This window comes from Hoplias malabaricus, chromosome 18, assembly GCF_029633855.1.
Source record: "Hoplias malabaricus isolate fHopMal1 chromosome 18, fHopMal1.hap1, whole genome shotgun sequence".
Classification (NCBI taxonomy): Eukaryota; Metazoa; Chordata; class Actinopteri; order Characiformes; family Erythrinidae; genus Hoplias; species Hoplias malabaricus.
The window spans coordinates 656454-670000 of record NC_089817.1 but is presented as its reverse complement, the minus strand read 5'-3'; the positions used below and the strand labels follow the sequence as shown (position 1 = coordinate 670000).

Below are 13547 nucleotides of genomic sequence, written 5' to 3'. Positions count from 1 at the left end.
AAACTAAAAGCCCAAATGTGGGATGGACTGACTGGACCTATGCTTTCTCCATTTAGTTCAGTGAGCTTTAGAATGAGACATAATAACCCCCCCCCCCCCCCCCCCCCCACAGGGAATTCCTAAAACTTAAGCGGTAGAAACATCTTGCATCTCCATCCCGGAAGAGCAGGGCAGCCTTGCCCTTAAGCGAGAGAATGCCTCAAATGGACACCCATCAACCTACTAGAGGTGGAATACAAACCAAGTTTTTTCAGTTGGTAGAGCATTGGTTCACAGTTCTTATACCTCCTTGTCTCTCAGGACTGCGCCATTAAGCGTTCCCTCCCTAAAGGGCAAGGCCAACCTGTTCCTGGAGTTTCAAAGTCTCAGGTGTTCCTCTGGGTCTGGAGGGCTGGGTCTGTGTAAATGTAGGGAGACCCCAGTGGTTCCCCAAGACAGTTTACTAAGAAAAGAATGACTCTTGTTTTTTTTTTCCTAACCAGGCAATCATGAAATATTTATTAGATTCTCCACCTGGATCAAAGGTGAGTGCTGTTTTCTTTTGTAATAGTGTTTGTTGGTGTGAGTGCGTCTGATATCTGATCTTCTGGGTTTGTTTTACACTTAAGTCTTCAGAAATAATAAAAAAACTCAGTTACCTTAGATTCAAGGCATTTATAAGATACACAATGGTGTTACTGACGGAGCTGGGAGCTGAACCCAGTGGAGCGCAGTGGTGTGCTACACCATCCTCCTTCTGATTGGTCTGTGTATACGATGTGTTTGCCTGTATAAATATTTCTCCCTCAGAACCCGAAGAAATGGCGCTCGTATTTTGACCTGGTGGTGGTGGACACTCGGAAGCCACTGTTTTTCGCAGAGGGGACGGTGTTGAGACAGGTGGACACGGTATGTATCTCTTTAACCTGTTTTCACACATACGTCGCTTTTCCACCACATGAGTCCGGCTCTAATCGACTCGACTCGACACGGCTCATCTTGCTTACAGCTTGTTGCTTTCCCACTGGCAGGGCTCCCCTGTGAAATGTAGCTGGTGACGTTGCTAACCCCGTCTCTAACAGGAATCGCTGGCTTTTCAAAAACCACAACAACAGCAGCGGAAAATTACTCATGTTTACTCATTGTGTAATCGTGTGTTGTTTTAGTTTTTGGACTGAACACGGCTCCGCCCCCAGTTCTCACAGATCAGTTACTTGTTGCACGTTTCACTGAGCATTTAAACCTGTTTAAAACACCTCAAGGTAAAGTTACGAGCTGCTGCTATGATAAAAATAAACGTGAAAGCTGCTGTAACTTTAGAGATTTTACTAGCAGTGGTTTGTACTGGATTTGAATAAGCTCTACATTTCCTGGTGATTGACATTGGCTCTGGCCAATAAGCACTCTGCAGGGTTTACACCTCACCATTTGGTGACGTACTCTGCACGGTTGGAACCCGGAGCGAACTGGAACTGAGAACTTACATGGTTCTAGGGACCAGGACCAGATTTGGCCAGTGGAAAAGCAAAAGAGCCGTGCTGAGTCATGTAGAGTCATGTAGGTTCCATTCAGTGGAAAAGCTCCAATAGTTTGTAGACATATTTCATGGACTGAAGCTCATTATTCAATTCCCAGTGCAACTTGGGGCAGTAGTGTTTTTTTTGTGAACTCCTTAGTGGCATCTAGTGGCAAGGTTGCAGATTGCAACTGACTGAATACCCCTCCCTCACCCCTCCCTTTCCAAGCTGCTGCTCCTGTGTAAAAACACGAAAGACTAGGTTTGTCTGTTCTGGAGACCAGCTTAGTATGTAGATATGAAGAGGTCATGCTAAACTGTGCATAGCAGTCACATATAAACAAGGCAAGGCAAGGCAAGGCAAGTTTATTTATAGAGCACCTTTCATACAGAAGCAATTCAAAGTGCTTTACAGAAAAAGAAATTACATTAAAAGCCAGAGTAAAATCATAAATTCCAATAAGACAATTACATAAAAAGAGTAAAATGATTAAAATGATTAAAACAATTTAAAATGACAATAAATGAAAAGAAATAAAAGAAATAAAATGCCGTTACAGAAAAGTGCAGAATATTTTAAACTGAGCTGTAAGCCTGCTCAAACAAGAGAGTTTTAAGTCTTGATTTAAATGTGTCTAACGTTGGGGCACTTCTAATATTCTCAGACAGCTGGTTCCATTTAAAAGTGGCATAGTAGCTAAATGCTGCCTCTCCATGTTTAGTTTTGACCCGAGGCAGGACTAACTGACTAGTTCCTAAAGATCTGAGATCTCTGCTCGGCTCATATCTCTGTAGCAGATCTGATAAATACGCTGGTCCTACCCCATTCAGACATTTATAAACCAGTAATAACACCTTAAAGTCTATTCTATAACAGACTGGTATCCAGTGTAAGGATTTGAGGATGGGGGTGATATGATCTCTTCTTTTGCTCCGAGTGAGAACTCTGGCAGCTGCATTTTGAATCAGCTGAAGCTGTTTAATGGTCTTTTTTGGAAGTCCAGCTAAGAGACCATTACAGTAATCAATCCTGCTAGAAATAAAAGCATGGATAAGTTTCTCTAGGTCTGGTTTAGTCAGAAAATCTCTAATCTTACTGATGTTCTTAAGATGGTAAAATGCTGATCTAGTAACCGCTTTAATATGACTACTAAAACTGAGATCTGAGTCCATTGATACACCAAGGTTGCGAGCCAGTTCTTTAGATTTGAGGGCTCTCGAGTCCAGATACGTAGCCAATCTTTGTCTCTCAACAAGTATACATCAAACAAGTATATATCATTGTCATTTTTTAAAGCATGCAATTTTATTTTAATGTTGGAAGAGTGGGAGTGTTTTTTCTTTTATTGGGACACGTTAGCTCTTAGTAACAACTCTGAACTGACAACACTGAGTTATTCCCCTCCCAGAACACAGGGAAGCTGAGGATAGGAACCTACACCGGAGACTTACAGCATGGAACGGTCTACTCTGGAGGTAAAATAAGCTCCTTCCTTCCTTCTCTCCTTAATTCCTTCATTCCTTAATCAATTTACTGATAACTGTGTGTTGTTAACTTTAACCTGCTACTAAATCCACTAATGACACCAGTCGGTAAATACCTCTCTCACACGGATCCTGCTCTGCTCCTGTCTCAGGGTCCTCAGACCTGATCTGTGACCTGCTGGGCGTCAGGGGGAAGGAGATCCTTTATGTTGGAGATCATATATTTGGTGACATACTCAAGTCTAAGAAGCGTCAGGGCTGGAAGACCTTCCTGGTGGTGCCTGAACTGGCCAAGGAGCTGCAAGTGTGGAAGGAAAACATGAGTGAGTGCTCTCGCAACATTTTAGAGTTTTGCTCAAGGGATGCTGCATATTATTGGAATCAAACTTAGCCCTACAGCGTTATTGTACAGTTTGCAATGCTGACCCTGTTAGCACATTTATGCACTTGTTTTAGGACTGTAGTGAGATTGCTAAATTCTGGAACTACACTTTTCCCACAATGTCCGATATTCTGGAAATCCCTATCGACAAAAATCTGTGTCTCTGTTTATTAAGTTGTGATAGTTCTATATCATATTCATTAGCTCAGAAATGTTTAATTTCTGCCTGCAGCAGCTAAAACGACTATCTTATATAATTTTTTTATTGGTTTAATCCAATATTCGACTTTGGGAACAATGGATATTATTTTATTATGACATTGTTTCCCTTGACTATGCTACTGTGATAGTCAAGGGAAACAAGGCCAAAGCAACTACAGTTGTGGCGTGGGATAACATTAAATCAGTACTTGCAGAGTTAGCACCAGCTCACTAGACCAGTGCCAGTCAGATTCGCTCTATACTCTTTTTATGTGGTGTGACAGTGGTTGGTTTTATTTGTGTTTCATTGTTTAATGTTGTATGTTTAATTGGTATGCATGTGAAAAATCCAATAAAATATTGATCCCTGAATCAGAAAAATTAGTTCCCAGCAGGAACCAATGAATGGTCGGTTCTTCAGTGCAGACCATGATGGCATGCCGAGATAAAGAAGCTCCAAAAAGAGCTCAGAGCATCTCAATTAAAGCGTTATCACACAGTGGAGCTGGAATGGTTCATTTGGAGTGTTTTGTTTTCGAAGGTGTGCTGGGTAAAAGATCAGGGAACCTGAGCGGTCTGTGTACATTTTCATTCTGAAACGGGAAAATGGAAAACATCTGATTTTGAATTTGGGGGAAAAAGACGGGAAATAAAACGCTGCATTGTTGTTATTTCTGGGGCTGTGGTCTCTTTCAGGCAACGTTTCTACTTTTCCTTGTTCACAAACTCAGCCGAGGGCTCAGACCTCTGCATCATTTCCACGTGTATCATATCTCACTCTGATCTGATCTCACTGTAAACAGTGGATAAACCATGACCCTGTCCTGACTCTGTTTATCTCTGGCTCTGGCGATTACTTCAGCCACAGTGAATGCTGGAACTGAGCCACCTACAGGGCCCCCTGCCGATGAAATATCTTTGGTTCCCATCAAACCAGTGAACAAATGCAGGCCAAGGCTCTAAGAAACCAGTTCTTTCGGTGGAAAAGGCCCCAACTGGGATTGGTTGATGTTTTTTGAACAAATATTGGCACCTGACATGTGTTTAGCTTCAGCTGATGTTTCAAACCAATACATTATTGTGTATTTAATGTACTCTAGAAGAGCAGAATGTTTACGCTTGTGTTGTTCAAATTATATCTGAACAATCATGGCCCTGTGGTAGGAACCTGACCAGTCTTGAATAAGGGGGTTATATTTTCTAGCAACAAATGAGTTTCAGTCTGTAACTGTGCACATATATGGGGGACATATAAGGCAGATGAGAGTTCATCAGGAGGAGGGTTTTGCATTTTTTAACTGTGTACAGAACAGAAACCGAACAATATCATTGTAAATCTTTCTGCAGGTATGTTTGAGGAGCTCAGGCAACTGGATATTTACCTGGCCGAGCTACACAAGTGAGTATGAGTGTGTTTGAACTCATCGTCTCCTCATTGCTACATTTACATCAATAACAGAAACAGCTACAGTTCATTAAATGAACTACAGGTGGCAGCAAAGTGTAACAAATTCCCTTCACTCCTGTGATTTCAGGTTTACAGACAGTGGGATTCTGACTCCAGATATTGGTCTGATCCAGAGCAAGATACAGGTAAACATTCCAGTATTGTACAGTGAATACACTTGGTTTCCAGGCTTTTTTTTAAGTGATGGGTCTAAACTGTTAGCTTTCCCCTCCTTTGCTGCAGTAACTCTCTACTCTTCCAAAGGCTTAACTCTCAATGTTGGAAATGAAGGCAGTCACAAGGGCATCAGTGAAATCAGGAACTGATCTTAAATGATTAGATCCGGATCTCAATGATGATTCCCTCTGTTCTCAAAGTAGATGCTTTTCTAGACCACCAAAGTGATTTACATTATTTGCGACATTAGGGAGTGGTGTGAGCACATCAGTGTGCAGCGTCCGCATGGAAGGTGCAACAGCAGCCCATCTGCAGAGTCTCAGCCACACACCAGCTTTTACAGAGGAGACAAGAGGGCGTGACTGAGAGTTTATTTGAAGCTGGGAACGACAGGGTCCAACCTTAACTCTGTTCCAGGAGATGCACCAGGGTCTTTTACCCATCTTTTACATCTCATTGAAAAATATGTTCAGTAAACTTTCCCTGTCACTGCACTCAAACATCGGGATCCACATGGAAAAGAGGGACAGCACCCCTTGTTTGTCCCACTAACACCACCTCCAGCAGCCCCAGCTTTTTATGGGAAGTCTCCAGTTTAATTGTACTGGCCCAAACCTGTTTAGCTTCAGTGAATTTGTATGTTGTGATGTTCAGGTGTCTGTTAGCCATAACCTATAATCACGGTCTAAAAAACAACAACATAAAAAACATGGATCTTCAAAATAGTAGCTTTACATGAGGAGGAAAAAACATTCTTATCTTGTAAAAGTTTTATTTAGAGTAAGTTTGGATTGTTTATATTGGTCCGTTCATTATGAAATTATGTGAGAAACAGCTGCTGTGTTCAAATGATCCATTGTTAAAACATTGTGCGTGTGTGTGTGTGTATAAATTACAGAAGTTGACAACTAGTGTGGATCTGTGCTATGGGAAACTGGGGAGTCTGCTTCGCTGTGGTTCAACAAAAACACTCTTCGCCAGTCAACTGCTTCGTTACGCTGATCTGTATGCAGAGTCCTGCCTCAACCTCCTGTACTACCCCGTCACCTACCTCTTCAGAGCTCCTTCCGTCCTGGTAATATTAAAAATGCTAAATAATAAGTTGATAAAAATAATATCTTATAATAAGTACGTTTAGGGTTCTACATGTTTCAGTCAGGCACTGGAGCAGCAGGTAGTGTCTCTGTCACAGCTCCAGGGTTGTGGGTTTGAGTCCCGCTCCGGGTGACTGTCTGTGAGGAGTGTGGTGTGTTCTCCCTGTGTCTGCGTGGGTTTCCTCCGGGTGACCGTCTGTGAGGAGTGTGGTGTGTTCTCCCTGTGTCTGGGGGGTTTCCTCCGGGTGACTGTCTGTGAGGAGTGTGGTGTGTTCTCCCTGTGTCTGCGTGGGTTTCCTCCGGGTGACTGTCTGTGAGGAGTGTGGTGTGTTCTCTCTGTGTCTGCGTGGGTTTCCTCCAGGTGCTCCGGTTTCCTCCCATGGTCCAAAAACACACGTTGGTAGGTGGATTGGAGACTCAGTGTCAAGTGTCCGTAGGTGTAAGTGTGTGAGTGAATGTGTGAGTGTGTGTCGCCCTGTGAAGGACTGGTGCCCCCTCCAGGGTGTGTTTCCACATTGCACCCAGTGTTTCCGGGTAGGCTCCGGACCCACCGTGACCCTTAGCTGGATAAGGGGTACAGACAGTGAATGAATGAATAAATAATTCACGGAAAACTGCAGCTTCTTCTTGAACAAAAAAAATAAATAAAAATACAAGGGTGCGCTAGGGTGACAGTCCTAACGGCTGAGGTTATTTTAGCCTGCACTGACTAGCAGTGATTATCTAAATAATGATCTGTTAGTTTCCTGCTCTTATTATTTTTGTTTCCTTCCAGATGCCTCATGAGTTGGCAGTTAGTCCTGAGAAAGACCTGCTCCGTCCCGATCTGGCGGCCAATCACATCCTCAGGATGACTCCCACAAGGGTGGGACACTCTGTTCTCCTTCACTAAGTTATACAGTGATTCACTCACTATCAATATAGATCACAGTGCACCCTGACTCTCTGAAAATACAGAATAATTTTATAACAGGAGAAAAAAAAACAGCTTCTCATAAAATGTATTTAATAGTTTTATAACTTAGCTGTTGATCATTAGCTTAATGAATCAGTCAGAATACTACCAGCTAGCTCTGGTGTTAGCTGTATTGCTAACATTAGCTCATCGTCTTTTTTAGACATAAAAGCTGTTTTATGAATTCCTTTAAAGCCAGAGGCTCCTGTGTAAAGCCATTTTGTTTTCTGAACAGTAAAGAATGACTGTTTGATGGAAACATCTGAACTTGTGATGACCAAAGCAGCAGAAGCTAAGAGGGATTTCCAGCTGAGCTGAGTTTTAACTGCTTTACTTTTTTTTTTTTCAGAGTCTGTGTCAGTGCGATGGCGATAACTGCAGACAGGACAACTGTGCACAGGACAGCGCTGCCATTACAATGAACACATAGAGAGAGAGAGAGAGAGGGAGAGAGAGAGAGAGAGAGAGAGAGAGAGAGAGAGAGAGAGAGAGAGAGAGACAGAGAGAGAGAGAAAGAGAGAGAATAGAAAGGCCATGAGAGAGAAAGTGTGTGATTTTTCCATTTTGTTTCTGTAGTTGATAACTGTTGTTAATGTTTTTCTACACAGTTGATATTATCAACTCAGGCCAGGGACCCCCAGCAATATCAGGCTTCCCGCAGTTTATTCCCACTGTATCCAAGGGATACTCCACCCTAATATAGAAGAAATATTTACCAATAAAAGTAGAGTGACTGATTTTTTTTACTGTTCACTAGGATTAGGGCTTCCTTTAGGGAGTTTATTATTATTATTATTATTATTTCAGCTTGCTTTATGTTTCCACACTCACTGTTCATCTACAGCTCCACTGACCACACAGGAGCATTAACCCTGTGCGGGCACAAGTCCATCAGCCTCAGTTTATGGTGGGTGTCGTCCTCTTGTCCTTCATCATTGGTCACAAACCACTGCAGCGTTAAGAATGGTCATCCACCCAAGCCATACCTGTTCTGTGGGGGTCCAGACCACGGAGGAACAGGGTGAAAGTGGGGGAACAATGTACGACTGTACTATTAAATGGTCCTGTATGGCCATTGGAGCTGATAAAATGTGATGAGTGTAGAAATCATTTTAATAAGATAAAAAAATATATTATATATATATATAAGTTAGATTGTGTGTGTGAGACATCGAGTCAATTTTAGATTGAATTTTATTTTCCAATGAGTGTGTTATCATATATATATAAAGGTTTCTAATAAAGGGTTAAGTATGAGTTGAATGAAGGTGACCATACCAGACAATCACTGGCCATTTTATTAGAAACATCCACTGTATCAGCAGAGAAGGATAAACACTTTGTGTTCTACCTCAGGTTCTGCCAGAGTTCATTCAAAGTGCTTTACAGAATCAAAAGAGAGAGAAAAAAGGAATTCATTAATAAGAATTGGAAAACATCAAAGGAATTTTAATCAATCAAAATAGTACAATTAAAGACAGGATTAGAATGATTTAAACGTTACAAAAAAAAGGTCTTAGAACTTCGAGCACCTCGGAAAAGCCTTTTCACAGATAGGAAAAGACAATAAATCAGAAAAAAAAAGACCTAATCAAAGCAACAACTAAAGTGTTGTAACAGAATACTTCAGTACCAAGGGAATAAAAAAATTCTTAAAGTCCCCCTTCAGTGAAAATGAAATGTTTATCAGTGATAGAGTCTGTGTGGTGGTGTCTATGTAAAGCACTGCCGTGTGTTTAAGGTGCTGTATGAATCAAACTGCAGTGATCCAGACACAGAAACACAGATTCAGACAGAAAGGGTTTCATACCAAATACCATCAGCTTGCAGGGCGGGGCATTCCAGCTGCAGGCAAGTGGTGGAGGGGTGGGTGGAGACAAAGGCACAGACTAATTGTATATTCCTAGATCCTCAGGTACTGAATATTATGGAAGCCCTGAAGGTAAAGTGGTATAAAAAAAAGTTTAATGTATGTTCCACATTATTTTTTTCCCTGCCTGTTATACACAACACAAACAGTAGAAACTATTTCTAGCATGTACTACTTTAGCCATCAAAAGCATAATAATATTTTTTTCCTTCTAGTAAGGTGAGCCTGAAAAAAGGCTATCATTTACCATGCTCTTACAGCTTTGACCAGCAGGGGTCGGAGTACATTTTCTTTCCTAATAAAATTCCTAAAATCCCCAATTTAAAAAAAAGAGAGGGGGGAATTTCTTTTGGAGAATCTATGTGCTATGGATTAGCATGTTGTACCAGCTTTGACCACAAGGGAGCAGTCCAACTAAATACAGTGCCCACGGCCGAAATACGAGCAAACGGTCTGTTATACCGCCACAGGACAGACAAAGAGTTCAGCTGTTCTTAATGATAAATTATGAATTAAATATTATTATGCTTTTGATGGCTAAAGGTGTACATGTGATGCTTACAATGTTTTTCAAGTCTTTTTGGTGTGTATTACAGGCAGAAAAAAAATGATGTGGAAGTCTCAGGAACATGCTTGAAATTCGTATTCAACTTGACCTTCAGGGCTTCCGTAGAATACGTGTAGATACAGCTAAGGGTTTTAAAGCTTTGGTTGGTTTTGTTTTGGAAAGAGCGTCTACACATTTAACTCTGAACACAGAGGAGTTCTTAGGCGTTTAACAGATCACTGGAGGGGGACTTTAATTTTCAGTACAAAAAGAATATGGACCACTTCCGGCCCTTCATCATGAGACGTTCCCTCAGTGTGAACAGCAGTCAGTGTTTTCAAAACAATACAAGGTTTTGATGCTTTTCTGTGTGAACCTGCTGAACTACATTAAATACCCATGTCATATTTTACCAGTCTTAGTTTAGGTCAAATTGCCCTTAAAATTCCAGAGCATCTGATTTACCTCATGGCACCGTGCTGGTACATTTTGGAGTGAAATATCTTGTGTTAGAGCTGGAAAAAACACTCAGGTACATCTCAGGAAAGCATTTCCACCAATTTCTCCCAGTTTCTACTTAATTTATCGATAGAGTTTTATAAAAAGTGTGCTGAATAACTCTATAAATGAAGGTCCAGACCTGTGTTTATAGCCATGAGGCTCTGGCTTTAAGTCTGAGCCCTGAATGAAGGGTTGTGGTCATGTGCACAGTGCAGTGTTTGTGTGCCTCTGATTGGTCTAACTCTGTCCCCATTTAAATCCAGTAAAGACTGTTCTTTATATCACAGGCTAGAATTAAAACCGCACTCTTTCAAACTGTGATTTCACTGCAGAGTTGATTAATCGTTCAGCTGTAAAACAGACTCAGGTGTTTTGTCAGTGGTGGTGAATGGAACTAGGCATCTCCCAGTATTTCATTTACTCTCCACAACCAGCAGTGAGCCTTAGTGTGCCCGAGTTATATAACGAATGATGTTGATGTTAAATAGTGATTAAAACTAAACAAGAAAAAAACAATTGAATGTATAGAAATACCTCAGGTAAATGCAGTGTTCATAATCAGTTCATACAACTTTCTGTGAGCAGCTTTTAGAGGTGGATATCTGGTTCCATTCAACACCACTGTGGCAGGTCTGACTCTGAAGTTTCTCTAAAACCAAACCAAACCCACTCTCACTCAGTGTTTACAGTTTAACCCTTTAATTATGCAGAGATGTTTGAGACACCAGTGGATATTCCCCTTTAAGGCAATGACAGATGGACTGTGTACATTGATTGGGTTTTAGTTTCATTTGCTGTTTACTACTTCATCCACGTTGCTTCTAATAATTAGAGAGAGAGGAGAGAGAGAGAGAGAGAGAGGGAGAGAGAGAGAGAGAGAGAGGGAGAGAGAGAGAGGTTAAGTTTAGTTGTGTGTTGTACTGTGTTAAACTCAAGGAACTGGTTCCCTCGGCTTTCATGTTCTTCGCTGTTGTGCCTAGAGCTGTAGGTCAGATTCAGTCTCAGGGTTTGAACCTTTATTAATGCAAATAACTTCCAGTTTGTCTGTTTTATAAAACTGTTTCTTATTGGCTGTCTGTTAAATTGAGACTTTTTTGATTTTAAAATTTGGATCCGTTTACTCTCCTGTGTTTATTGATAATAAAATTTAAAATGAGTCATTATTAGAATTTTTTAATGTATTTAATGTACATTTAACACACACAACATCTGAGACAACACTAAAGGCCTGGGGTATTTTTATTGTTGATTTCAATCTGGAACAAGAAGGAATTAGAAGAACCTCAAGCACCTTAATATTATGAAAATAGTAAAAACTCTAATCATCAAGTAAAATTCAGTTCCAGATTTCACACTGCTCTCACACACCTTTAGACTAATGTTAACATTCACATTCAACCAAATTCATTTTCAGTGGTTTGATTCCAACTATAAAAATGTTCATCATTAATTTCCCGTGTTTTATCTCCAAAGCCCCAAAGAATTTAAATATTGGCTGCTTCTTCTTCTTATTATTATATGCGACAATATGTAACAAGCTGTGGTCGATAGATGTCGCCAACCCCCACATTTTAAACAGCGACCTGATACAAACAGAAAGGTTTTAAAAACTAGAACGTGTTTTCTGAGTTTATCCCAATAACCTAAGCCTATTGTCAATGAAGTTCAACAGAGAAAGCGCTGAGGGACCGTCCCCAGCTCCGGGATTAAGTTATCTAGCTAACACATAAATCTAACTCGAGTCCAGGACTGTCTCTAAACAAACCCTTTACAGAAAACATTCATTTAAAATGCATTACTTTTTAACTTTATATTTAAAAATTCTTGAAAATATTGATTATAATTTTTATATTTAAAAGTGACTACTGTCTTTGGGCTCAAGCCTGTTCTCCACTATAACGCCACTTAGGAAAGCTGTAGTTTTCTTATTTTTCTACTGGAGTGTAAAAGGTTTATTGCTGATTAATAACTTATTTAATTTAAATTGAGCTAAAATTAGTTTGGGTTTATTCCTTAAGGGTCTTTACATTTACCTGGCACTAATTTGTTTAACAACAGTGTATGGAATTGTTGCAACGGCCACAAAGTTATAACCAACTTATTGACGTTTATTAAACTGTAATATTTAATCTGAATTTACAAACATGTAAAACAGGCTACAGCACATTTCTAAAACAAAATATCTTCCATCAAGGTTTTTTTTCCGCAGCTGACAGATGTCTTTGTGAATTCAAAGATTAAATCCTAAATCAAGTCAATAAATGATGTTCGTTTAGAGAACTTTATTTTCAGAACAGGTCCCAAGTCACTTCATCTAACATTAAAGTCTTACTCTAATTCTCAGTAAATAATTTTGACCTCATGCTGGTTTTGCATCACTTATATGTTACTGTTTGTCTAGTCTTGGGCAGAGCAGCAGTGGAAACAATAGAGCTGCCATGGAATAACCGTGGGAAATCCTTTCTGGTCTCGACAGGCTTAATATCAGTCTAGGAATCTAACCTTTTAAGTGGTATGGTGTTTGAGTGCATTTCCACATTATAAGGGCTTCAAGAAATCAGATGGGTTCCAGAAGATCTAAGCGTCCGTGTTCCCTCTTTATCTGAAAGAGAGGTGTTGAATGTGTCGGCGGGGACGGTTTTGCGCACACATCATCATCATCGTCCATTCCTCACATTCCACAATTTCCCAGCAGCCATTTCAAACACGCCCCAACAAGCTGCATTCTTTGCCAAAGTGGCTGACGGTGCGGCCCTCCCTCTCGGCCCTATAGATAAGCTGCGTTAACATTTAACCTGACACATGTTCCACCACTGCGTCTCCAGCTCCCATTCTGCTACATGCTGTAAATAATCAGTTTATTTCAGGAGCAGCACACACTCACACTCACATATATATGTATTCATGGCCATTTATAAACTCGAGCAGCAGTGAGATTAAGAACGAGGACTGCACGTTCACACTAAAGAAACAGGGTCCTTCATTAAAGGTAATGGTTCTAGCACCATGAGTCGTTCCCAGCATTGTGAAAACGTCCTTTAGATTAATGGAGGATGTGTTGTACATTTTTTTTATAACATCTTTATGAGAAAGCACAACAAGGCTTTCTGGTGCTGTACAGAAGGGCTGTGTCCTATCGTATCGTTCACGTTAAAACGATAAAAACAAATCAATGTGGTGATATTCTACGTAATAACGTCATGCGGTGAAGTAATAGGTGAGTCATTGTTGGCTCTGAGTTCCAAATGGACAGTGATTCCAGTCGTTTGGAGGTGGTTTTGTGACAGGAGATCAGATGTAAATTAAACTACGGTATATGTGAGATATGAAAGAAGCCTGTAACAACAAAACAAGGAAACACATCTAGTCTGTTTCACCAGCTCAAGAAGAAGC

At 40.5% G+C, this 13547-nt stretch overlaps 1 protein-coding gene across 1 annotated transcript in view; it reads left to right on the top strand.

Annotated features, from left to right (window-relative positions):
- The window catches only part of nt5c2l1 (5'-nucleotidase, cytosolic II, like 1), a 28014-nt gene extending 16709 nt beyond the window's left edge, over nt 1-11305 (top strand). The window contains exons 10-18 of the mRNA XM_066650622.1: nt 483-524; nt 790-888; nt 2905-2971; nt 3133-3303; nt 4911-4962; nt 5099-5156; nt 6086-6262; nt 7057-7146; nt 7586-11305. Coding sequence (XP_066506719.1) covers nt 483-524; nt 790-888; nt 2905-2971; nt 3133-3303; nt 4911-4962; nt 5099-5156; nt 6086-6262; nt 7057-7146; nt 7586-7666 — 837 coding nt within the window. The 3' untranslated portion in view covers nt 7667-11305. The remainder of the gene's footprint in view (nt 1-482; nt 525-789; nt 889-2904; nt 2972-3132; nt 3304-4910; nt 4963-5098; nt 5157-6085; nt 6263-7056; nt 7147-7585) is intronic.
- Nucleotides 11306-13547: the final 2242 nt, after the last annotated feature.